At 39.1% G+C, this 25,228-nt stretch overlaps 1 protein-coding gene across 1 annotated transcript in view; it reads left to right on the forward strand.

Moving 5' to 3' along the window:
- The window catches only part of DOK6 (docking protein 6), a 270,546-nt gene that overhangs the window by 175,993 nt on the left and 69,325 nt on the right, over window positions 1-25,228 (forward strand). The window contains exons 4-5 of the mRNA XM_044426570.1: window positions 2,341-2,460; window positions 11,618-11,807. Coding sequence (XP_044282505.1) covers window positions 2,341-2,460; window positions 11,618-11,807 — 310 coding nt within the window. The remainder of the gene's footprint in view (window positions 1-2,340; window positions 2,461-11,617; window positions 11,808-25,228) is intronic.

Here is a 25,228-nt window from a genome sequence, read left to right on the forward strand (position 1 = left end):
AATTAGTAGACAATCAGTTCCAATTTTCACAGGGGGCAATATTATAAGGAACTTGGTATGGGAATTCTAGCCCAGCCTTAATTACAACCAGTAATATCAACTTTTCATTTTGTTGTTGTTTGAAGTTACTTATATTAAAAACAGTTGCAGTACAGTCTTTCTTCTGGTAACAGTATCATCCTTACCCCATCTTGTATCACCTAATATTATCCTTCTGTATTGCTCTAATTCTAAATCAGCCAAGTATTTAATTTTCATGTCAAAAACTAATTAAAATGCTAGTTCCTTGAAATTTGATAGCTAAGGGACTTCTTGCTTCAACTTGTTCTTTCTCAGTAGGAAGAGCTTTATAAGGTACCTTTCTTTAACTGCCATTGTAGTGTTCACATCTAACTTATTTTTCAATCAAGCAATATATATTTCCATACTATTTATCTTTTTTATATCCCCCATGTTTCTTTCATGCTTTTAAATAAAAAATAATCCACTAACTAATAATCTAACCATCATTTAGTTATACAGAATTTTCAGCTGCTTAATTATCTGGCTTTTAGCCAGTTAACTGATTCATTAGTTCACCAAATGTAACTCCTGGATCTTTGATTATCAGGTCCCTCACTGTGCTGTTTGTGGATGGCTGGCAGTATACTCAGCTGATGGTCTATGTCATATCCCAAGTCCTTTTCACTTGTTCCAAGCAACTTCTGACTGTGGGGGTACTAGGAAAACAAGAAGCTGGTCCATCATGTTGACATTGATCAGCACCAACTCTCCAAGCCTAAAGAAATTAGGAACTGACTATGGAACAAGCTGTATGGAAAGGATGTGCTAAGCCATGGTCCCTGGCAAGGAATATTTTCTCTCTGGTTTAATACCAAGTTATAAATACCACCTGGTGCTTTATCAAACAATTTGGCATAGCAGTGAAATATCACTACTGGAATACTGGAGGTCTTGAGTCTAATGTGCAGGTAGCTTATTGTCTTAAGGATCTCCAAAGAAAGAGATCACCAAAAGAGAGAAAATGATGTGTGCCAGTTTGCATGAATATGTATATGTTCATGTATATGCATAGATGCAAACCTAGGAATAATTAATGAAATTTAAATAGCAAAGTAGCACCTCTCAACATAGTATGGAATTTGGTGACGAGGTTAACTATATGCCTTGATTAGTCTGCTGTTGAGATACTGTTGATGGGACACTTTTAGGCCTACCAATTCCTTCTGATGGTTCTTTGTATTTAAACTGGACATGAAGCACACTGTACTCTGTAAAATAGGACATTAACCAGATAATTTGGAATTAAACAAAACCTACCATAAAGAAAGAATAATTGTATTTTGTATGAACTTCAAGGAAACACAGAATCTAGAATCATCCTTGTCTCATTAACATAAGCATAATTATGCATTCGATGATGATGGTGATTATTGCATTTATATGCTCCTTTTTTCCCTCTTGTGATAAAGCCAAGACAGCTTTTATAGATCCATTTTCTCTCACTACAACAACCCTGTAAGATAGTTGGGCTGAGAGTCCAGCTAGGATGTCTTTGGTATTACATGAGTGAACTCAAGATAAACTATTCTATTACTTCAGTTTACATATTAGGATGTGTTTACACCACCTTTCTTGCTATGCATGATGAAAGATCCATATGCAGTTTGCAAAATTTGCAATGTAGGGCATTCTGATCATCTTGTTCTGGCAAAACCTTCGTGATTGTAGAATCCAAAAGTCCACTATTGGAGTGAAATGGCAAGCTAAAGGCAACTTTTTAAAACTTGAAGCTGTTCATTCATTTGTGCGTTCATTTGTTTGTTTGTTTGTTTGTTTGTTTGTAAAACCATGAGCCTTAGCATTTAGCATTAACCCTTTCTTTTCTTGTCCTAATAACTCTTATGCCATGCACATAACAAATACGCTGGATACATCTGCTGGCAGAACAATTAAAATGTCATAGGCAGGTTCCATGCTCCCACTGCACAATTCACCTGGTGAAAGCACATTGATGATATGAATTCATCTGAAACCAAAAATGATGTGCCTTAATGATTCAAACGATCCAATTTCCAGCACAGTGAGCAGACTGCAATTAATTTGAACTTCTTGTTGATGGGTTTAAAATCATCTTGCTGTTTCTAAGGAAAGGAACAATACAGTAAGAAAGGTGTATGCCTATTTATTTTCTTTAAAACTGGAGGGTGTTCAATTCGTAGTCTTTAAGCAAAATACTTCTCCCAGGAGTCAGCCTCTTTTTAATTGATGTAAATGCTGCCATTATGTCATGGTTACCCTTGATGGTTCGTTTATTGGTCGCTGTGTTTTCTCTTTCAGAGCTTGAGGCAGAAGAGTGGTGCAAGCATCTTTGTATAGAATGTCTAGGAACCAGACTTAATGATATCAGCCTTGGTGAGCCTGATCTACTTGCTGCAGGAGTTCAGAGAGAGCAAAATGGTAGGTGTCAAGTTCATCTGTTCACAGAGCTATTCTAAGTATTCTGCTCTCAAAAATTATTTTTAAAAGCATCTTGGTCTTTTTGTAACATCTTAGCTTGCTGGATTTTACAGGATCTTGGTATGAGATTTGTAGCGTCAAAATGTGACAAGTCACTGGTGCATGTACACTTACTGGCATAAAAGCAAAAAATCATAGAAGTTGATCACCTGTAGATTAGAAGATATGCTGACACCATGTTTTTCTAAACATTCTGATTTTTAGGCATGCACGATTGTGTGTGTGTGTACAGAGAAATCATCAGTGTAAAAGGAAAAATTGTTGGATAAATGCACACTGGAATTTAGAAAGCTTTAGAAATACCATCATCTTTCGATAAGATGTTACAGAATTTTTACTGCATTTGATTGTATTCTTTTTTTATATTGTTGTAAACCATCAAGAGAGCTTCAGCTATAATTGGTGTACTCCTCCCCTCCATGCTCTTTTGAATACCCCTAAACACCTTCACCAAGGTTAGTCTTACCGGCTCAGAAAAGCATCAAACATGGATCTTTCCATGCCAGCTGTGAGAAGGAGAGGAATCCAAGCAGAGAAACGCCAGCCGCAAGACTGGAGCTGTTTTCTCACTATGCATCTGGGAATTCAAAACTCCTGTAGACCTCTAGATGTTTCCTAGTGGCACAGGATCTCTCTATCAATTCTTTTTACCATTGCTAAACATCTCTGTTGTTCTCCATACCAAGCTCCAGGGCTGCTTTCCCCATTGGAACAGATCCTAAGAAATCTGTACAGATGATACCAGTTTCTGCAGTTAATGTCTTAGAGGCATAGCCAATGCTATTCTCAGCTCACACTGCTTAAAGACCTTCATTCACAGGGTCTTGTTGGCCTGGGAGAGTGGCAGGCAGCCAACTGTGGCTGAGCTTCCCATCCATCATCCACATAAAAAATAATCTAGCCTGCCTGTACATCTACTTTCTCCATGCATTGTGCCAGCATGACATAGGATTGGCTGATGCCAGCTTCACTGAGGAGTATTCTTCCCCTGTGCCGCTCTCCTGTCTCTTATTTTCTTTATGTGGATGCACCATACATGTTCAGAACAGCCTCTCCATGAAAGACAGAGTGGTGGGGAGAAACACTGGAAAAGCCTGCGTGGACTGGGACAGCTTACAAGTGCTCTTCCTAATGGGCAGGAAGGGGAGGGAGACAGTGTGGAAGCCACACTGTCCTGCTGTCCCCTGTCCTGTCAGAGCAAAGTTGGAGGGGAATGGCTGAATGGGTGCCACTTAGAATGGGACCACCTGCCATCCAGTGGGACTGGGTGGGAGAAGCAACTTAATTTCTTTTGGTGATTCTTTTTTACCATTCCTTTTGCTTACTCAATGCCATTGGCCAATTGCTTGTTTCCTCACTCCTTGCTGTGGATTAAAGCAAGTAAAGACCCAAAAAATCTGAGTGAGAGGGAGCATGAGGATGGTTCCCCCACCTGTTTTCTGCCCAAATGAGAACAATTGGCCAGAAGCATGTGCATTTATTGTCTCGCTTCTGCTTGGTGGGGAGTGGAAGTCTTTATTTTCTCCCTTCTGTTTGGTGGGGAGTGACTCTTTTTGCTGCGAGACATTGCCTTTTTCCCAGGGATATGGTTGTTCTATGTCATTTTTGCTGCAAAAGACATAGCGGCTGCTGGTCATACTTTTCCTTTTTTGCTTCGAGCAAGATGTGGTGGTGGGTCAGTGACATTTTTTCTGAGCAAGATATTACAGTGAGCTTGAATTTTTTATCAGAACCATATCTCCTCGCTGTGGAGCTCTGTGTATGTGTGTTCTGTTGCCCATTTAGTGGCTCTGGGGCTGAAGAAATATGCTTGGGTCTGTTTGCCTTTTTACCATTTCTTTGGGGCTTTGATTGGAAGAAAAGCCATGCACTAAAACGATTGGAAGAAAAGCCATGCAGTAAAACCAACCGCAGCTGATCCTTTGGCTTCATATAAGCTGACCTGCTTGCCCCACCAGTCACATTGGCCACCAGCTGTCACTGTTCTTTCCGAAACCTAACTCCTGGGCCATTTCCTCTTTCATAGCCCCACTAGGATTCCTTTTCTTAAATTTCAGCACATGGCATTCATTAATAAATTAATTGGGTTATCACAGAAATGTTGCTCCATCACATTAAAGCGAGTAGAGAATGTTGGGCAAATCCACTGTAAACTCTTATTTATTTATTTATGTATTTATTTATTTCATTTCTTCCCCTGCACCTGGCATGCTTAATAGACAGGAACTTGTACAAACATTCTGAATTAATGGTGTCCCTCATTGGTTGCCAAATGCTTGTATCAGGGGTAGTTTTAAAGTGCAAACCCTTAAGAGAAATCAGTTGGGCTTTAAAAAAAACACACAAATAAATACATTTAATCCTATCTGTTCCATTTCTTATTTGTCTGTCTTGTGCTTTATATATCCTGCTACATATATGAGAAACTGTTCTTACTTCTTCTGCTGTTCACCCATTTTCAGTCTATTTGCACATCAAAGCAGTTCAGCGTCGGTAGCATCTGGTTGACAGCTTAGCTGTGCTTTGTATGCAGTTTTCCATCTGGAATGATTTATGCAAAGTGATATGATTAAAATCTGAAATCCTTTTGGTTTCTACTTGTTTTGTTTTATTGAGGTGAAACCATATACATAGGCAGACGATTTAAAGAGAGGGCTCTGTGGGAGGGTTAATGGCTGTTGCCAAATTCTTTTCACAGTCGAAGTACTTCATTCAAGGAATAGTCCCCTTTCCAGTCTCCAATCTTAGTGACCTTTTACTGGAGCTTCTCATCAGCATGAGAGGCATGTGCTGTCTGAGGATGGCCTCCAAGTCTGAAGCAGAAGCAGATTTAATAGATTTTGGGATAATATGTAATGATGCATCAGTGTATATGTTTGAAAATAGATGTATATAAATGTAGGAGTCATCAAATTTATATGAGGGGTAATTCTGTGAGGGCAATAAACACCATCCAGATTTAGGTGACTAATTCAGTCACTGGTCTGCATGTCGGTGTGTACTCCTTCACAGATGGAGGACAGAATATATATATATCTTTTTTCCCCAAAAAATAAAGTGGGGTCCAAGGCCAGGTTATCTGAAGGAACACCTCTTTCTGTATGTACCTGCCCAAACTCTGATATCATCAGTGGAAGTCCTTCTCACATGTCCTCCCAAAGGAAGCAAGGAGGGAGACTACAAGGGAAAGGGCCTTCTTAGTTGTAGCACCCCTTTGTAAAATCAGCTTTCCAGAGAGTTGCACCTGGTTGCCACTCCTTTTAGAATCAGGTGGAAACCTTTTTATTTACTCAATATTTTAATAGTTATATTTTAATCCTCATTTTTGCCATATTTTACTGTTCCTCTGAATGAGATTTAGTTGTGATACAGGGAAGTTTGTATTATGTTACTGTATTTTAGTATTTATTAATGGGATGGTTGCTTTTATATGTGTCTTTTATATGTGTTTTACATTAATCATGTTATTTCTGATTTTGTAAACTGTCCGAGGAGACTGTGAGCTGATGGGCAGTGAATAAATATAATAAATGAATAGCGCTGATTATCGGACTTGATGGCCTCCAAGACAACTCTTTCATCTATTGTCAAGGGACTCATTCAGTAGCTAAGTTTTAGTGCCAAAGCAGGTATGACATTGTTTATGGAAATAGTAATTGTGTGATAAAAAAGAAGAAAGTCGCATAGGAATCTGAGAGTAGAGAAGGTCTCCTTATCCCAGCATCATCTGTATGGTGATTCCATTTTTTGTGAGACATGTTTCCTCTGTTGCTTCATCTTTCACTTCAGAACAATCTGAAGTTCCAGGTTATACATAAACTCAGGTGTTATGGTTTGTTCTAACCAAAGTTCATCAAAATATTGAGCTATTTAAATCCTGAAGTGAAAGCAGAAGCTCAGTGGTCACCATGGCATGCTTCTGATGATAAACTAAACCAGACTATTGTTCCTAAAAGTATATTTGAAAATACACAACATCTGACAAGGATTTCCAATAAGCCATTATGTTCCTGACCTTACAAGGAAAATCACATTTTGAGAGGCAACCAGAAGTCAGACTGTAAAAAGCTAACAACCTGAAAACTAACCCTGATCAGAATGTCTTGCTTTTCATCCATTAGTTATTAGATTTGGGCTCAAGCTGGAGATGGGGATTGGGAAGGTCTACCCCCGGCTCTACCATACTTGGCTGATTTATTTATTTATTTATTTATTTTATTTAAAACATTTCTGTGCCGCCCCATTTGCCGAAGCCTCGGGGCGGCTCACAACATAAATTAAAATATAATACATTAAAAATATAAAACAAATTAACAATATATAATAAGTCACCCAATTTACTTATTTATGCATGCATGCATGCAATCTGGCCTGAGTTGATTTTAAGGGAATATAGTACTCACAAACCATTCTGAAATAACCCCAAAACAATAAAATTATCTTATTATCTCCATTTTTCTCCTTCCACCTGTAGCAGAGCACTTGGCACTTGCTGTATAATGCCAAAAAAGGGAATTAATGATATTTGGATATTTAAACTTGTTCATTTACAGACTGTTTGATTCCATGGTTGTCTTTTTCCGTTCATCAGATACTAGCTCAACGCTTTCACTGCCAACTGTTGTTGTCTTTCTAACAAGGGAAACATAGAGAATGATTTTCATTTCTTGTGCATACATATACGTTAGCAAAACTGAAAAACTCATAAAACAAAATACAGAAAGATTCTCTGCAAATCTTTTCATGGCATGCATCATTTGCTGACAATAATTCATTTCTATTCAGTGTCTTGTGATGTGAATCCTTTTATTTTCTGTTCACTTTCTAGTCTCTAGTCACATTTTCTAAACTGCCAACACACAGCTTTTTGCCTCCAATTTTGAGAAATGTCACTTAGTTGTATTTCTTTGCTTTGCAGCTGATGTTTGGTTTAATCAGAAACATTTCTTCTTAATCCACGGCATTTCACCTTAGACACTGACCTGCAATGCAAAGAAGACAAATGTCTTTTGACATTTTGAATATATCATGTCTTCTGAACACCCTTTTTCCCGATAACATTTTCAAATAATACAAGCAAGATATGGTTGCACCCCCTTCTGTTGAACTTTTAGAAGATTTCAGTTTTATTTTACCTGAATGCTAAAAATGGATTACTTGTACTGTGCAATAAAATATACTCCTCTTTAATATTATTTCTCAAGAGAGATCTATAAATTCAAAGCAATATGGGAGGGTTTTGAGGGAAAATAAAAACTTAACCCCTCTTCCATTAAGTTGTACGTGGTTTTGCCATTGATATGGAAGATGAGAGTGACAGAAGAGTAACAGACCAAATGCACAGCCCACATCCAAACACTCCTCCTTGTGCATAGCACAAGGAGTCATACATCAGGATTCCCAGATCTCTGAGTGTTAGCTTTTATGCACAAGCAGCAAACAGGAGTCATCCATGAGTAACAGCTGATTCACTCGGCCTTCTCTCTTATACATTCAGTTGCGCATACACCTGCAGCCAGCTCTGATAAGCAGTACAACATAATGAAGCGCATTCACAGAAGGAGTCTCTGGGAGGGAATCTCAAAAGCATTACCCATTCACACTTCTGATCTGCACTCTCTTGGCCGTCCCTCATTCCAACATTACATGACTCCCCCAAATAGGAAAGTAGTACCACAAAACCAGCCAGGTGGGCAAATCCAGCTGGAACTTAGAGCAATCACAACTGTGAAATGAAAGCTATTAGAGTGTTGGCAGGATGTTATCCACCCACATTCTATGTTAATATATTTCCCACCTCTAGAAGGAAAATTCATAAATGGATGATTTAGCTTTTGCTACTGTAGCATGCTGAAATTGGTGGGTTGTTATACTAATTACTTCTTTTTAAATTCATTCATAGCATTTCAGAGTAGATATCACTGTGTTGACTTTTTATACTAATGACAGCATTTTATATAAAAGGTGAATGTTAGACTTTACCCAGCTAAGGTTCTGAACATAATTATAAATCATACTGATAATTTAATAAGTAGCCTATATTGTGTGCATGGAGTATCTTATATGGTATATAATGGTGACAGTGGGATGATAGTCTGGTTCAAAGTCTTAAGCAACTAATTCTCTGAGTCCGGAGGTGATTTCAGTTGGGTGGATGACAAACCCCTCTTTTTTAATTCAATTCAATTTATAGCATCTGGTGGTATTTTCAAAAGAATTATCCTTCAAGGCCTATTAGAGACATGCTAGACTTTAGAAGTGCCTAAGATAACTCTTTGGACTTGTCATGCTTTAAAAAGTTCTGAATTTTAGTACATAAGTAATATCCCTTCAATTCACAGCATCACAAAATACTGGATTTTCACATTGCTACCAGATTCTCCTTGTTAACATGGATGGGGCTAATTGTATTTTATGATGACTGTCATACTGATCACTGGCAAATGTTGTTTTGCTTTTTACTTGTTAATTTTACTCAAAGAAGTTAATTGAACATGTGGCTTCACAAGAGGCAGCCAGTTACCAGCATAAATTGATCTTTGCATGTACAAGGGAAAGAAACTGTGTGTTAAAGATGGGGCATTTGTAGGAGCAATAAAGAAATGTGTGAAAACTGGAACTGTATAATACGACATAAGAATATCAGAAGACATAGCCTTCAGCACTTGGTTTTAGCCTTAAAGTACTTGGTGCAAGGCTGACGCCCATTAGTGTGATTAATGAGAAATATAGCCTCGGAGGAGAGGATGGATTGCTGTGACACTGAGTGAATCAGCTAAGGAGCCATCAGTGGGACAAAATTAAATGGACTGAGACAGAAAAAATATTGAGAATGACAAGTTTACTTATAGCCATGCGGGATCTTTAATCTTACCCTATTCAGGATAGTTCTTCAGCCACCCTAGTTCCTCAAGCAAAATTAAAAAATAGACAAGCATAGAGAGTTGCTGGTATATATGGAGCATAAAGAGTTACAGTGCTGTCTGCATATCATTTTGCAATGAATGCACCAAGTTGTAACTTCTGTCATTTTTAGTATAGGTTTTGTTGATTATGTACAACAACTTTAGAGCCATTGCTGTCCCAGTTTGCACATCACAGCAATCCACAGTTTGTTAAACTGTGGAATGTTGTGAATGAACTGGGAACAAGTGATTGAGCTAGTTCTTGTTGCCCTGATGCTTCCATTGAAGACGCTACTTCCCTGAGTCCTTTACTGTGAGTAATCTGGAATTGTGGGTTGTTGTGGAACTCAGAAATAAACCATGGTTCTAACTCTGGATTGTCTCTTTCCTAACAACCGACAGTTGTAAATTCAGACATCATGCTAAGCAACCCAGAGATGGAACATCCCTGTTGTTGTTGTTGTTGTTGTTATTTAGTTCAAGAACAGCCCATTTGGAGGAAACTGGCAGTGATGAATGGGTGTGCAGAGTAGCTCTTTTGCTGAATCAGAGCATTATAGTTCAGGCCAGTTGTTGAGAAGAAAGCAGCTTTGGTTGTCCTAAATGATGAACTGTACTAGGTGAAAGACTGGGGAAGTATGACCCTGTTGGTACTCCTGGATCTCTCAGTGGCTTTCCATATTTTTCATGAACAAGCCACCATGAGAACCCATGGCTTACTCTAGGGTTGTTCTTTTCCAAGATGGCTTGCAATTTTACCTGAATCCAACAGGGCCACTTTGTCAAAGATTTCTGGAATGGCTACAGAGTTGGACAGCAAATGCTATAAAAAAATCTAAGCCTATGTGCTTTTCACAACCTTGTCAAAAACTGCCCTTCCACTGATACTGAAAAGGCACTTTGGAAGGACTGTCACTTGTTTCTAGGCTTTTATTTTTCAGTGCCTCAAAAACAAAAAATGGGCTTGTGTTTTGGGTTTTGGTTTATGGTTATGTTTATGGGTTTGGATTTGAGTTTGCTTGGGGATTTTTTTGGCTTGGCTTGGCTTTTGTGTGTTTTTTGTTTGAGTCTTTTTTGGTCAGTCTTTTGCAAGTGCACAAAGCATCTCTTATGGTTGTCCTATATGTGTAGTCTTACCTGGTGAATTTCTTTGCCTTTTTCAGCTGTCAAAAGAAGCAGAAAGGGGCAGTAGGTAGGCAGTGTGTGGGCTACTTTGAGCACAGTTGGCAGGACCAATTGCCAAGTTGTCAACTGAAAAGCACCAATAAGGAGGAAAAACGAAGGAAAAGGTGGAGCACCAAAAGCAGGGAGCACCCTTACAATGTACTCCTTTCAATTTTAAGAGTTGAACTGACAGTTTCCAGTGCTTCCACTTTTTAAACATCTTTCTAGGCCACTAACTACTTCAGAAAGGTGAACTACTCCCCCCCACATCCATTTTGATGCAGATCCCTTTGCAAAAGGAAAAGGAAAAGACCCCAGTTGCATTGCTGAAAGTCCAAAAATAAATTTAAAAACAACATGATGGTGAATGAAAAGAGCTAACTATTTCAGTTAGAGGGAGGGAGGGAGGGAGTGGGAAGAGGGAGAAAGGCAGGTTCTGCCATGAATGATACTGAAGCACATGCCAGAGCCAATGGGAGAACTGAGGGGAAGGTGAGAGACAGCCCCAGTAAGCCCCATCATTTGCTAGGTGTGCTGTGGGTTGTTCAGCAAACATGCAGCCCACCACAATTTATTCACAGGGTGGCTTAGCATGACATTCAAATGTGTTCACCGATTGTTACTACCTACATTCCTGTACACAAACATTCTTGGTCTTAAGCTTGCTTGAACACCATGCCAAAAATTGTAAAACTTAGAACAACAGTTTGAAGGGATGTACCCTTTCTTGCTAATCAGTGGGATGACCAGGTTCTCTTCTGCTTTTAGGTGGTAGTGAAAGAGAGAGAGAGGAGATGGGGGGAGGAGGAGAGAGAGAGAGAGAAAGAGAGGGAGAGATGATTGGAAAGGGACATTGTTGATTATTCCCTCCAGACCTGTCTTCTGAGGGAGTTTCACTGATGCATTTTAAGGCGATCTTGTTGTTATGTCTGTCCATCACTGGACAGACTGGATTTTATAGTCATTATTCAAAGCTTCCTCACATTTTTTACCATGATGGTATTATTTTGCTTCCTCCCTCTCCTTAGAGCGGTTCAACGTATACCTGATGCCTACACCAAATTTAGATATCTACGGGGAATGTACAATGCAGATCACACATGAAAACATCTATCTCTGGGACATCCACAATGCTAAGGTGAAGCTAGTTATGTGGCCCCTCAGTTCTCTGCGAAGATACGGGCGTGACTCAACATGGTTCACCTTCGAATCTGGAAGGTAAGAGGAAAAATAGGATGTGGTGCATCATTTGTGGGGTCACATTGCCATGGGACACAGTAACTTCAGGTGGTGCTTCCAAGAGCCATCTGTTTCCCTGCCTTCAGTATAAGGACTCCCGTCCAAACTAGGGGTGCTCAAATTGTCTCACTGCACCTTGATCCAAATCATTTAGGTCTGTGTATTTATCTGCAGCTGTTATAATATCCCTGACATGTCAGTGTTCATGTTTTGTTGCCTTCTAATTTGCCACACCCCATCCTGGACTAAGTTATGAATAATGTGTAAGAAAAATAATCAAATCAGGTCTGCACCATCTATGAACATAAAAGTAGATTTTAATAATACATACATTATGCTTTGCATTATCAATAAAAACATGGTTAAGTGCCACAGTCAAAGGAACATAAACCTGGAACTGTTATATGCCAATGCATGCTACAAAAGATGGTCATTTGCTGAGGAATAGCTACTTTGGGAGATACTCAGTACAGAATCAACAAGGGCAGCAAGATGCTTAACTCTTTCCTCAGCCATCACTTTCCTGCTGCATCTCCCTTCCTGAAGCTTCCCAACTCCATCTTGTTACTTGAAAATAATATTGTATCTGGAACCTAAGAAAAAGGGAAGGGACAGCAACTTCTGGAGGTAACACACTGGATTTAGAGCAGGGGTGGGGACCTTTTCCATCCTGTCGATCAAATTAAATTTTTGAAGCTCACTTGGATTACATTCCAGTGAAGGACTGGGTCAAAGACAAGTGGATAGGGCAAAAGGGGCAGAGCCAAACATTCAAAATATACCAGCCTACCTTACTTAAAGTTCTAGTTGTCAGCAACTAATTGTTAAGAGATGCTTTCAAAAATGGATTCATATTTTAAAATAAACATAGTCATGCATTCTGCACTAATATAATAAAATGCTGCAAGCTTCATAAAGTGTTATTTTTGGTGGTGGTGTTCCACATTTAAACATTATTGAAATAAAATCCAGGATTTGATGCAGTTCTTGAATGTAAGATCCATTTTCAAGGCTGACAAAAGCATTACAGTTCATAGGGTATTAACCCATAACTGGACTTATTATATATATGACTCTAGATTATTATTGCATTTCCCCCTGTTTAAACCAGTATTTGTCTTATCTGTTTCCTTAAAAGAAGATGCACAGATCTTAGGGTTACCTAAAGGGAAAAAATACAGGTCTCTCTCCCACCCCTGTGCATCTGAGAAATATTTTTAATTTGCTTGCCATTAATTTACAGGCAAGTTTTGGTTGGAGTGGAAAGCAGTTGTTATTTAATCCTTGTAACAAGAAGTAAAAAAAGACTTAAATCTTTGTCATGGCTGAATGCTTGAGAAAAAGAATTCTAAATCTACTAACCTGGATTAGTGCAAAGCAGTTCAGTTCATTGATACAGTTAATGCTGCCATATTAGCTACAGTTGCTTGGTTGAAAAATCTGCTGAGCTTGACAGTGAGTCTGGTCATATGCTTCAGTGAGGCAAGAATCAATTGTTACAACTTCTGAGGAGGTGGAATGGTGCTACCACACACTCACTGCATGTTGCATGAAATTGAAGTCTTAATTCCTATGTGAGAAAAAAACCAGAAAAACCCCCTCCTGCAGTATAATACTAGAATAATGAATAGTCTGGACTAGACCCTGTATTCCTATCATACATTTTTATTTTTAATTTTTTCACTTACAAGGGTTTTTATTTATATATAGGCAAGATTCACACTGTAATCTGAAGTAGTACAGCCTATTCTGCCACCTGCTTCTGTGCAAGCAAATCAAGCCTAAATTTGACCTTTTCCTGAAAACTATCTATCTATATTTATCTATCTATCCATATGTACATGTGCATATATGCAAAGGGTGTCCAAACCAAGGCTCACTTTTTTCCATGCAGAAAGAGCAACTTGGCCAACTGCCTCCTGTCTCCCCAGCCAGAACATGAATAGGTTTAAAGGGACTTAGTTGGTGCGTGCAGAGGGTGATTCCTATAGGCACTGCCCAAGTTGTGTACCTCCCTCCTGCCCCATTCAAATCCAGAATGGGTTATGGGAAGAGTAGAGAGCATCTCACCTGGTGGTTGCAGGAGATAACGGGATTAGATACCAAATATATCCTTTCCCTGGGCTAAGGGGTGGGGCTTGGAGAGCGAAAAGGGCCAAAAAAGGTATCCAGTCCACTCCAGTATCCCAATGTTTTTAATTAGACTTACAGCCTCCAGGTTGCTCTCCCCTAACCTAAAAGAATGCGTGATGAGCAGGATTAATTAGGTGACCCACATACTGTATAAGTGTTATAGTTTAGTACACCATATGATTGATTGATCAGTAAACACAATAACTTACACTCAATGGTTGAGTAAAAGTTGACTGTGGGTTGCTATCGAACCATGAGTTGCTGATGAAATGTGGATTATCATGTTGTATGAACCTAGCTACACTAACAAGCTTTGGCTTCTTAACCATTAACAAACCATGAAGAGATCTGATGGATCATGAATTGTGGGTTGTTCACCATGGTTTATTAGTGCAATTGGGTTCAGACAACACAATAACCCACATTTCAAGAATCCACGTTATAACACACAAGAATCCACAAGAACCCACATTACAAGAATCCATTGTTCAACTTGCAAATACTTGAGTGTAGGTGATTGTGTTTTCTGAACCCACTCTGTTTTTCATGAAAACATTCTTCCTAATGCAATAGATCTATGTTTTAAAAAACTGTAGAATTTGTTCTGTTTAGGTGACAAATTAAGCCATTTCCTTGTTCTGAGCACAGAAAGTGGCCTCTGACCATAAAACCCCTTTTCAGACATTCAGAGCAAACCCACAAGGAAACAATAGTTTCAGACTTCCTCTCCCCTTCTCCAAAGTACATACAGTAATTAGAATGTCTGCAGAGGGCCCCCTTATACAGCTGTGGAAGATTCTATTGAAATGTTTGGCAAACCTGACTTTGCAGCTGCATGTGTGGGATTTCTACAAAGATCATAATAAAGATACAAAGGTTGTGGTTGGAAACTTCCACCCACATTCTGAAGGCCTTAAAAAAGGCTGCAGACTTTTGTCTCATCCTTTTTAAAGCTGTAGCTCTGCTTAGAGCAGGAATCAATTCTATTCTTGTGTCTTGCTTCTGAAAGTGCCTAATGGTTCCATTTCCAAGAGGAAAGAAGGTAAAATTGGCACCCTAAAAATAGGCACAAAAGTATAAATTGCAGTTCACGAACCATAGCAACCACGTATCTGAAGTCAACTAGTGCTTTACCTCATGGAGATTCAAATAAAGTGTTTGCAGTTTACTGAATCTGGGTAGAAGATCCAGCATTCTGCTCTAACAATAACAAATCAACTGATACCCATAAGTGTGAGTTCCCATGTGTAAGCTAAGGAATAGATAGTTGATTCAAAAAATCAACTCTGATAACCATTATATCTCATATTTTTTTGCTCCCCAGTTTGTCCGCTTTTATTCTGGAGTTGCCTGAGGTGAAAACAGGTGATGATTAATTGCACGGTGACTGGTGACAGCTCTTTCTCACATTGCTGGTGCCAAGGGGTAACTACTATTGTCACATGGCTAGTAATGTGTGAACTTACTCAGCAGCTAAATTAAGAACTTAATGTAAAAGATGGTTAAATGTTTGACATCCAATTTTAGACCCCATAGACCTATGTCCAAGAAGTAATTTCAGCAAAACAGTAATTTCAGCCAAGATCAAGCATTTCTTAAGTCTCCCTGGCTTTAATATGAGAGAGTTAAGCATATGTTTAACCTCTCTTCCCCCTTACATCAATATACAGGATTAGGTCAGGGAAGTTTTCTTAAATGGCTCCAAAGGCAGCACTAGAATTTGCCACATTAGTAAATTGAAAGAAAAAGTCAACATGGAAATATTATAGGTTTGAATTTAGAATATCCATTTCCTATATTAATTGGTAAGATTAAGATAAATATCCAGGTGCTGGCTATCCTCCCCATTCTGTGTGACCACTTCTTCCACAGACTCCTGAGGAGTGCTGGATGCGATTGATGGGGGATGGACAAACTCTGAAGGTCAGTTGGAGGCAGCCTCTGTGACTGGAACTGTTGCTCCCAACAAGGCTCTGCCAGGCAAAGACCAGGGTTTTTTGGGTAGGATGATAGATCCTGGTTTAACATTGCTTTTGAGATGTTCTGCCTTTTAGGCATTTATCAATGTATGACTTTTCCTTTATCATGTTTGGTTACATTGTTCCGTTGTTACTTAAACTGATTAGTGTATCTGCTAGGGCATACAGTGGTACTCTGCTTGACATGGCTTTCCTTAGATAGGAAGAACCATCTCTTATTTCTGATCTCTCCTCCTAGCATGAACACAGCTCCACTGGAAGTGGCCAGAACCTCATGTAGCCTACATTCCTAGCTTAGACATCCCTAAGATTTCATTAAGGATATTGGCATATCAGAGCTTCCTAAAGCCTTAGTTTTCTGCCTGAACTCACATCCAGGAAAGTTCACATCTAGAAGTTCACATCTATTGCACATTTATGAACTTTTCATCCCAGAAAGGTTTCACAGTAATTTTTCAATGAAGGATCATCACATATATACAAAGCATTTAGATGCACAAAGTGGGCCTGAAGGCAAAACAAATCATATATGGAATATTATAATAACTTAAATATTTATACCAACAGGTTAATTGCTAAGCTGCTTCTATATTTATGCATTTGTATAAATGGCATCAAAATTAATTTGAGTGTAATAACCTTAACTGTTGCTTGATGCACTCAGTATTAGTTAAGGCTATTCAGTCATGAAGGATAATGCATCTAAGCAGAGTTAAACAACAACAGGGAGGACCATGTGAAGTTTTTCTTTTCTTTAAGTACTGTTTGTTTACAGTGAAAAGGGATAGGGGATGCACCTGCAAATAAAACACAAAACAGTTGACTGTGGCGTGGATCTAGCGAGCCCTATGAAAGAAGAGCTTTGTATGAGGCACTTCTGCTCACACAACTGGGGAACATCTCCAATTTCCCACTGATTGCTCCCTTCCAAACACATTCCATTACCAAAGTACTTCTGAACCTCAGAAGAAGCTTCCATGGAGAGGGGGAGGCTGTTGTAGGAAGGACACAGCATCTGGATTGAAGACTATGAAAGTAATTGACTAGCAGTGTCAACTAGATTAAAGATGACAGCAGGGCCTGCACAAGCTCCCTAGCAGAGACCTTTTGAGCAAGCTTAGTTCTGCCTCTTGTTACCATGGCTATTATGCATTGTTCGCTATGGGTTACCAATCATGGTAAATCTTAACTTTCAGTAGTGGAGACAAAGAATAGTATAGATTATGGAAATACCATCCTTCTGTTTTATGATCTAAACACAATGTGGCATTAGCTCTAGCAATAATAAAATAGCATTTAGAAGTAATTTGAGCCCTTCTTAAATTCAGCCTCAAACACTGCATTTTTCTAGCATGCATATATGGCCACATTCTTTTATACACTAATAAGAGAAGTTCCCTTACATTTTTTGCAAACGAGGCTTTTTGTGTGTTTCTGAGAGTTGTTCAAATCATATCAGCATAGCTTCTTTGCCTGAATCGTGTTGGTATGGTTATGCCACATAGGCATCTTGTTTCTGCTTGTAGCACACTATATAAGAAAATAATGGGAGTTTGAAATACATGGAGAGGGAGGAATGCAAAGAGGATCATGCCTTAGATTCAGTATTGTTCCCTTTTCTTGCATATAATTTTATGATTCTGTAAGCAGTGGTGATGATGTACTGGGATCAGTAAATGGCAAAAGGCAGAGGTCAAAGTCTTTCCTCACAGAAGCACTTTGTTTCTTTAGTCATATATTTATTACTGTGTTTATGCAGTGGCCCCATCACAAAATATGCCTGGACAGCTCACAAACAGTACATCATTAAGATATGGTAAAAAATGCTGGGAGCAGAGCACAAAGCAGGACACTGGGAATTGGCAGATTGTGATTAAAACTCTTTTCCTAGGAACCTGAAAAATTATTGATAACAATAATATTAACTTCATTTATATATCATCCAATAACAAAATTATCTTGGCAGTTAACAAAAATTCTTTAAAAGCAATAAAATACAATACAGAAGCAATAAAAGTAGCATTACATACAATACAATTTTCTAAAACAGAATTTAAGGAGTTAAATGCATCCAATATTGTATATGCTTGGCAAATCTACTTTATCTTTTAAATATGGTAACATAGAGAACTGGAAATAAACTTTTAATCACAACAACCACAAGCACAAGCACAATCCCTCAGTAAAAACTATTAAAAGCTCAGTTTTAAAGCACAAATTTTTAAGCTATGTTTATGAGGTAAACTCTTACATCAGCCAATAGCTGGTAAGAACTTTGGTTCCTACTTCAAGATTTGCTACCATGTGCTAAACCCCTCTGCTCTACCTTGCTTTGATAACATGCATACACAAATAGATTTCATGGATTGTAAGGAGAAACTGGCCATCAAGTTTTTAAATGAGGCTTTAACAGCAGTCCTAGCCATGTGGCTTCCAAAGCTGAACTTCCTGCACTTTTGATTAACTTACAGTCAAATTTCAGTAGCAGAGCCGTATTCAGAGCTTGATCGAAAACTGCTTTTATAGTAGTGACAAATGCTTAAAGTTACAGACAAAGCAATGCGAGGCAGTTTAAGCATCATTCTTAAATTCCACCCCTTCTCCTTGAAATGGCTTCCCCCAGATGAGATGTGCTGGTTGGGAAGTGCAAAAGAATGAGCAGAGAGCACCATTCAACACTGACACAGACAAGTCTTGAATGCTGCATTGATCTAGGCTGCAATACCTGGGCAGTGAGATTACTAGGTCCAGTGATCAGCTTCTGTGGGAATTAGGGCTATGGCTGGAGGCAGGGCAGGTGGAATGATAAGGATCTCTGCTTCATAAAGTGCTGAACAATTCTTGGTGGGCATCCATCATCTGTCAGGTGTAGCTGGTATCTGAGATTGCCACTCCTGGAACTCAGCCATCTGCCAACATCTGATAGTGCAGCTGCCATCATATGCAAGGGAGTTTTAAAGCGATTGCTTATCCATTTACCCTTGGCATCTCATCCTCATCTACAGAACTAAGCTACAGTACTGCTAGATATCTTCTGGGTTGTAATGAATGTATCAGATATGTAATAGCAAGCCATGGGATGCCAAGTACAACATTTTTGAATTAAAATATTTTTATCCTAGTGAAAAGTCACATCTTTGGGCAAAGTAATAGCTATGAAAGAAGGAGATAGAATAAGAATAAAAAGAACATTGTAACTTTTCCAAAGTGGAGAAAAAACTAAATGTCATTTCAATGCAATTAGCATCTGATGTGTTGTTTCCACTGCTAAGCTTGCTGTGCCACCCTTTCGCTGTGGTATTGTATTTAGCATGTTTTCCTCCAACCATCCTAGAAGAGCATAGGCCACAGGTGAAGTCAACATCTGGTCAGACAAGCATTTAAACTCCATAAGTTCATGGACTGCTCCCAGCCAGGACTCAGACAGATGCAAGCTTGTTCATTGGGATTATAGTTGAAGTGTAGGCAGCAGTCCAAGATGGGCCAAGAGCCAGGAGCTGCCCACTCTAACCCTGACTCAGCCTTTGCACATCAAGGCCAAAGAGCAAGGAGGATATTGGATTAAAGAACAGGAAAACACAAAAGCTCAAGATTATTATATTGCTCAGGAGAGGCTGAACTGGAACAAGAACCACGCCCTTTTTTGTATTACTTTTCTTCAGGAGGATCAAAAGGTGAACTCACCTGTGGACTTGTGGGTACTTCAGCATGTATATAAATGCTAAAATTTTCTTCCCTCACTACACAGGGAAGTTTCAGACATATCCCCAGACCATGAGTTTAAGTCCAAGCAGCATATGATAGGGGAAAAGAACCCAGAAGTAGGTACTTCATCTTACACTTTTTTTCCAAACAGCAAGACATCCCTACTAGTGTAGCCATAGTACGCCTTCCTTGTGGTTTTTGATCCCATTTGGCCATTTCACTATTTTATTTTATTTTATTAGATTTGTATCTCCCTTTTTTTCTTATGAACTCAAAGCAGCTTACATCATTCTCCTGCTGCTGCTCTCAATCGTATACCCCACAACAATAACCCTATGAGGTAGGTTGGGGTGAGAGTCTGTGACTGGTTCAAAATCATCCAGTAATCACCTAGAACCCAGGTTACCTGAGGCCCATTCCCACACTTTTAACCACTACATCACACTGCTTCTCTTTAATCATCTCTCCAGTGATGCCTCTTAAACTTATTGCTTAGATCTTAACCAGAAGGAAACTAATGCTGTATCAATCTTACAATGGAAGTGGAATCCATGAGCTTTCAGAAAAGACTGAAGAAACAAAAAACATTCCCCAGCCTAGCTCACAGAATTTGATACTGGCTACATGTTGAAAAGGAACAACAGTTCTATGTCTCATTATATGCTGTACTTTTGAGTTACCATGCAGTGGAATCCACATGGAACTGTTTGCCTGAATGTATCAAACATGTGCCTAGTCCTGCTGCTAAAAAAATCATTTACTAAAGGAGTGAAATTAACACATACAATAGGACCTCTTAAGACCACACAGTTGTTCATTAGCCCCACTACATGTGCCTAAAAAAATCAAATGAAGTAAAATGTTCTCTATGATTTGTATCTATCCTAGGAAATGTAATTTGTGTTTCTGGTTGTTGTCAGTAAAATCTGAAGTTCACAAATCTGTTACATGTTAATAAACCACTGCTTATATACATTTAAAGTTAATTATCTGTTTCATCCTCTTCTGAGAACTAATACCTTTGAAGTAGGTAATATTACCTTAATATTTATGCTAACACAAGACACAAGTTCAAATTTTGGAGCATGGCATTATTTCCTATGTTCTAGAAGTTGGAGACTGCTAATAACTAACCTTGCTGAATGAAAGCTACAAGAAAACAAATCAGACCACATGTAATCGCCTGACCTCATTTTCTTTTGCTACCACTTGCTGGCTTATAAATCAATGATTTGCAGTTGTATTGTACACCATGTCTTTTTATAGTGTATGTCTGGCAAAAATTAAGGTTCGACATAGCTGTGTTTGTGTGTGTGATTTAGCCTCTGTTAAGCCAGACAAGGTGTGCTAAATCATATGTATAATTCATTGCATTGCTCTGGGTTTTATCAATCTAGAGGATTAATTATCTGACAACATTTTAGTTTGCTTCACTGCTTGCATCTCTGGGAAAGGTGTTTGCATCATTAAAACTGCATAGATAATTAGCTTCACCATTCTGCTTTTGTTTGTGTTTATAATATTATTCAGTGCAGCATGTAATGTAGATAAGTTGAATAAGGCTTGCTAATGAATACCTGATGGTTCTTGAAAAAAGCCTTCCCCAGTGTTTGTTCATGGTTTATTTCAAATGTGTGGTGCTTTTAAAGAAAACTACTGTTGGAAGTTAGTGGTCTCTCTGAACACTTCATTTCCTCAAAATCATGTGTCCCCACTCTACCAGGGAATATTGCAGTGAACACAGCTTATCTGGGACAAAGTACTTAGGGTTTCAGTTACAAATCTCAGAGAATGTAATTGTCAAAGCAGCAGTAGCAGCAGTGGGGCGCAGTGGAGTCCAGCATGCTGCGTCATAAAAGTACCTCCACTGGATGATCTGTGCTGGGAATGTTGATAGGTGGGTTAGCACAGAAGCTGTGTGTGCTCTTATTTATTGACTTAAAGTATTTCTATACTACCTTTCTGAGAAACAGCAAAACCATACATAACAATTCAAAATAACAAAAGTAGCATGGCAAAATGTGCTTTAACAGCCATCCTAAAATATAAAGAACAGCATTAAGAAACTAAAACAGCATAAAAGCTGTTTAAAAGTTTAAAAGATATGTCTTGATACCCCTTCTGAGAGACAATTCTGGAATATAGCTGCCAGCTTGTGCAGATCTTTCAGTATTGGAGTAATACAGTCTTTAGATCATGGGTCCTCAAACTAGGGGCCGGGGGCCGGATCCGTTTATCCAGCCCACCACACGCGTGCGACTGCACCCACGCTGCCGCCCACCTCGCCCCGCACATGGGGAGGCAGCGGTTTGCTCACTCAGAGAAAATGATCTCCAAGAGAGCAAGCCGCTGCCTCATGTACCCGCCTCGTGGCACGTGTCTGCCTCCGCCTTGCCTGACTGTGCCTCGCCTCCCCTCCCCTCACCACATGCACCCACACACACTGCCTCTGCCCCTGCACCGGGCTGCGCACACCGCCGGCACCACCTTCCAGCCCGCACCCAGCACTGGCACCTTTCAAGTGGCCTCCTGGTTAAAAAGTTTGAAGACCCCTGGTTTAGATTGTATACTGTCTCACAACTTAGTCACAACATTTTGTACCAGAGGCAACTTCTGGGCATTCCTCCATGGCAGCCCAACATAAAGCAATAGAAATAGTTTGAATTAAGAACAGGTGCAATTCAGTTTCTTTTAGAGTGAATCAATGAACTTGGTCCTGAAGATAGCCAAAGCATGACATATTTTTCGTTGCAAAACTTGCAGATCCATAAAACAGGACAACTTTATAAAGACAGTTTATAGTAACTCTAATTAGAATTAAAAAGTTAGCTAAACAATACTTTATAGAAGGATGCTTCGTATCCATTAAAGTGAATGAAAAATACTCTGTTAAAGTAATGAGATACCATTTTTGTGGTTACAGCCCTATGATCTGCATGATTCAGTACACTAACTGAGGTGAACCCTATATGAGAAGAGAAATAGGGCAGCTATGAAGGAAAAGAATGGATTTCTAGAAACTATTAAGACAAATTAGTAAGAAAATGAGTAATTAGTTTACATTACCAGGGAGAAAAAAAATCTTTATTATCAAAAGCAGAGTACTTGGTGTTTAAATCCTAGACAGGTTGTTGGTTAGATATAATCTATTTTAGCCATAAAACTCATTATATCTAGTACAAGTAAACATAGTGGTTGATGAAGGGAAAAAAGCTGAATTTTTCTTCATGCTGCTCCTCCTCTTCCTCTTCCCCCACATTTGCCAGGTCCTTTCAGGTCCATCCTCCCACATCGCTACATCTGGATAACAAGTTTTGAATATAGTTCTTACGAGCTGTGGTGGTGACAGTAGTAGCTCCCATGGTCAGCTTGGGCTTCTAATGGCTATAGAAGCTGCCTTACTCTCTCTGGTCAAATTGGGTATGGCACACTATTTTTGGCAGAAACAAAGGCGACTGTATTTTTTCAAGTCACTACACGGGTTTGTGGGATGCAACCTGGTCATATTGTGCGTGCAGTGCAATCCCAAAAGAAGCAGATAGCAACTCTGGAAGTTAGACCTTTCCCTTGAGAGCAGCACTTTTTGCCATAGAAATAGTGCAGAATGGAGGTAAGAACAGAGCAGAGAGAGAAAACTTACTGTTGAGGAACCAGCTATGCAGCACAATCAGTCCACAGTTGTGTTAGGAGTAATCAAGCCTAGCAAGGATGTTTCAGGCCAGTCTAGCTGATTTGCCTTAGCTTACCTATCTGGTTATCACCTAAAGCGGATACCATGGGTTCAGTTCCAGGACCTGGAATTACATGGTCTTGCACAAGTGAGTTAGGTACTGAACCATCTTCCAAGAAGGCACTCCCATCTCTCCAAGTGTTGGCATCAGCTTAATTAACCTGAACGTGCTTATACAATTATGCATTGATATGAGAAAAACCGCAGAATAATGAATTATAAAAATCACAAAAACAAAAACAGTGACTTTTTGTTGTTGAGTCCTGCATTCAAGATAGATAGATCTAAGATAGATAGATAGATCTATAGGTAGATCTCTATTCATTCTGCATTCAAGATGAATCCTTGCATTCAAGAGATCTTTCTATCTATCTAGCTATCTAGCTATGTATCTATCTATTTTTGGTAAGGTCAAACATGTATCATATGGATAGAACTTCATTCCTTGATTTAATAATTTAATAATTTATAGTCAAGCCTTAAAGTGCAGACCAAATGTCAAATTCCTCTATCTATATATTCTTTCTGTTGCCCTTTATTTAGCCTATATGCTTCATGTTGTTAGTCTTTATTCAGTGTTACTGCTCCCACCCCACCTTTCAGACTTGTCTAGTACAAGAATGTGCTGCCTTGATTAACTGGATTTCTTACTAAACTGATGGCTTCAGCCTTAGCTGTATTTGTTAACTTTTACATGCGCAACCTTTTCTTCATTAACTATCCCACCCTACCACAACAGCCACAGTGCCCTGTTTATTTTATTTTATTTTATTATTTTTCCTTATCTACCTCTGGCTGTTTCCTGTTATTGCAGCAGCATAGCACGGGCGTGATTGCATTTCCACAGCAATGTAGGTAGGAAAGTTCCAAGTAGATTTTTTTCCACGTTGGGGGCATATAACATAACAGGGCTCAAAGCTTTCCAGTGCATGTCCCATGGAACAAAATGGGGGTTACAAAAGAACATGCTAATACCCATGGAGAACAGGCAGGAGATGTTTCCTGACAGACAGATGGCCACGGAGTTTGCCTGTGGTAAATCCATACTAATTCCAGTGAGCTTTTTATAGTGATTGTCTCTCTGTTCATTTCTCTGATGCAGGTGAATAAGTCTATTGCATTACAATCAGGATATCTTTAAAGACTGCTTAAGTTATTAGCGCAACCCCCTTTCCCATTTTTGCCCCTTTTATACTAGATTTAAAAATAAAATAAAATCAGCATGGTGTCCATACATAAGACACCAACAACAAGAATACAGCAAGAATCTGCAAGCAGTCAAAATAAACTATGCCAAAAATAATCACACAAGAATCAGTGTTGTGCTGGACCCATGTCCATGTTTTCATCAGAACAAAAGTGCTGGTGACAGTATATTTGTTCATACGTTGCCAGAGTCATGAGACTTTCCATGGATGGGGTGGATTTTTCTTTTCATCCTTGAAGGATCATCCTCAGCTATTGTAAAGGGCTGTGAGGACCACTTCGTTTTACCTTCAGAGAGTTTCTACATTACTGGAAGGAGATGAAGGAGTGCAAGAACATCCTTGGTTTCTAATGTTGTTAGATGCATTGAGACAGACAGAGGAAAGTGGCCATTTTGAAAGAGCCCCTTGAGGACATGGGACCACGCATCTTAATCTGTGATGAGACCCAATATGGATTCCATGCAAAGTATACAGGAAGCGGGGGAAAGATCTTCAGGCTGAACCATATTTCCTTATTTTAAAAAGAATACAGCCATTTTTCCTCTACAGCCACAAGCTAAGATTTAAGCAAGTACTTACAATGTCAATGTTTCAAACTGCAGACCTGACCTGTGAGAAATGATATGAAAAATAATAAATAAGACT

This window comes from Varanus komodoensis, unplaced genomic scaffold, assembly GCF_004798865.1.
Source record: "Varanus komodoensis strain SLA01 unplaced genomic scaffold, ASM479886v1 scaffold17, whole genome shotgun sequence".
Taxonomy (NCBI): Eukaryota; Metazoa; Chordata; class Lepidosauria; order Squamata; family Varanidae; genus Varanus; species Varanus komodoensis.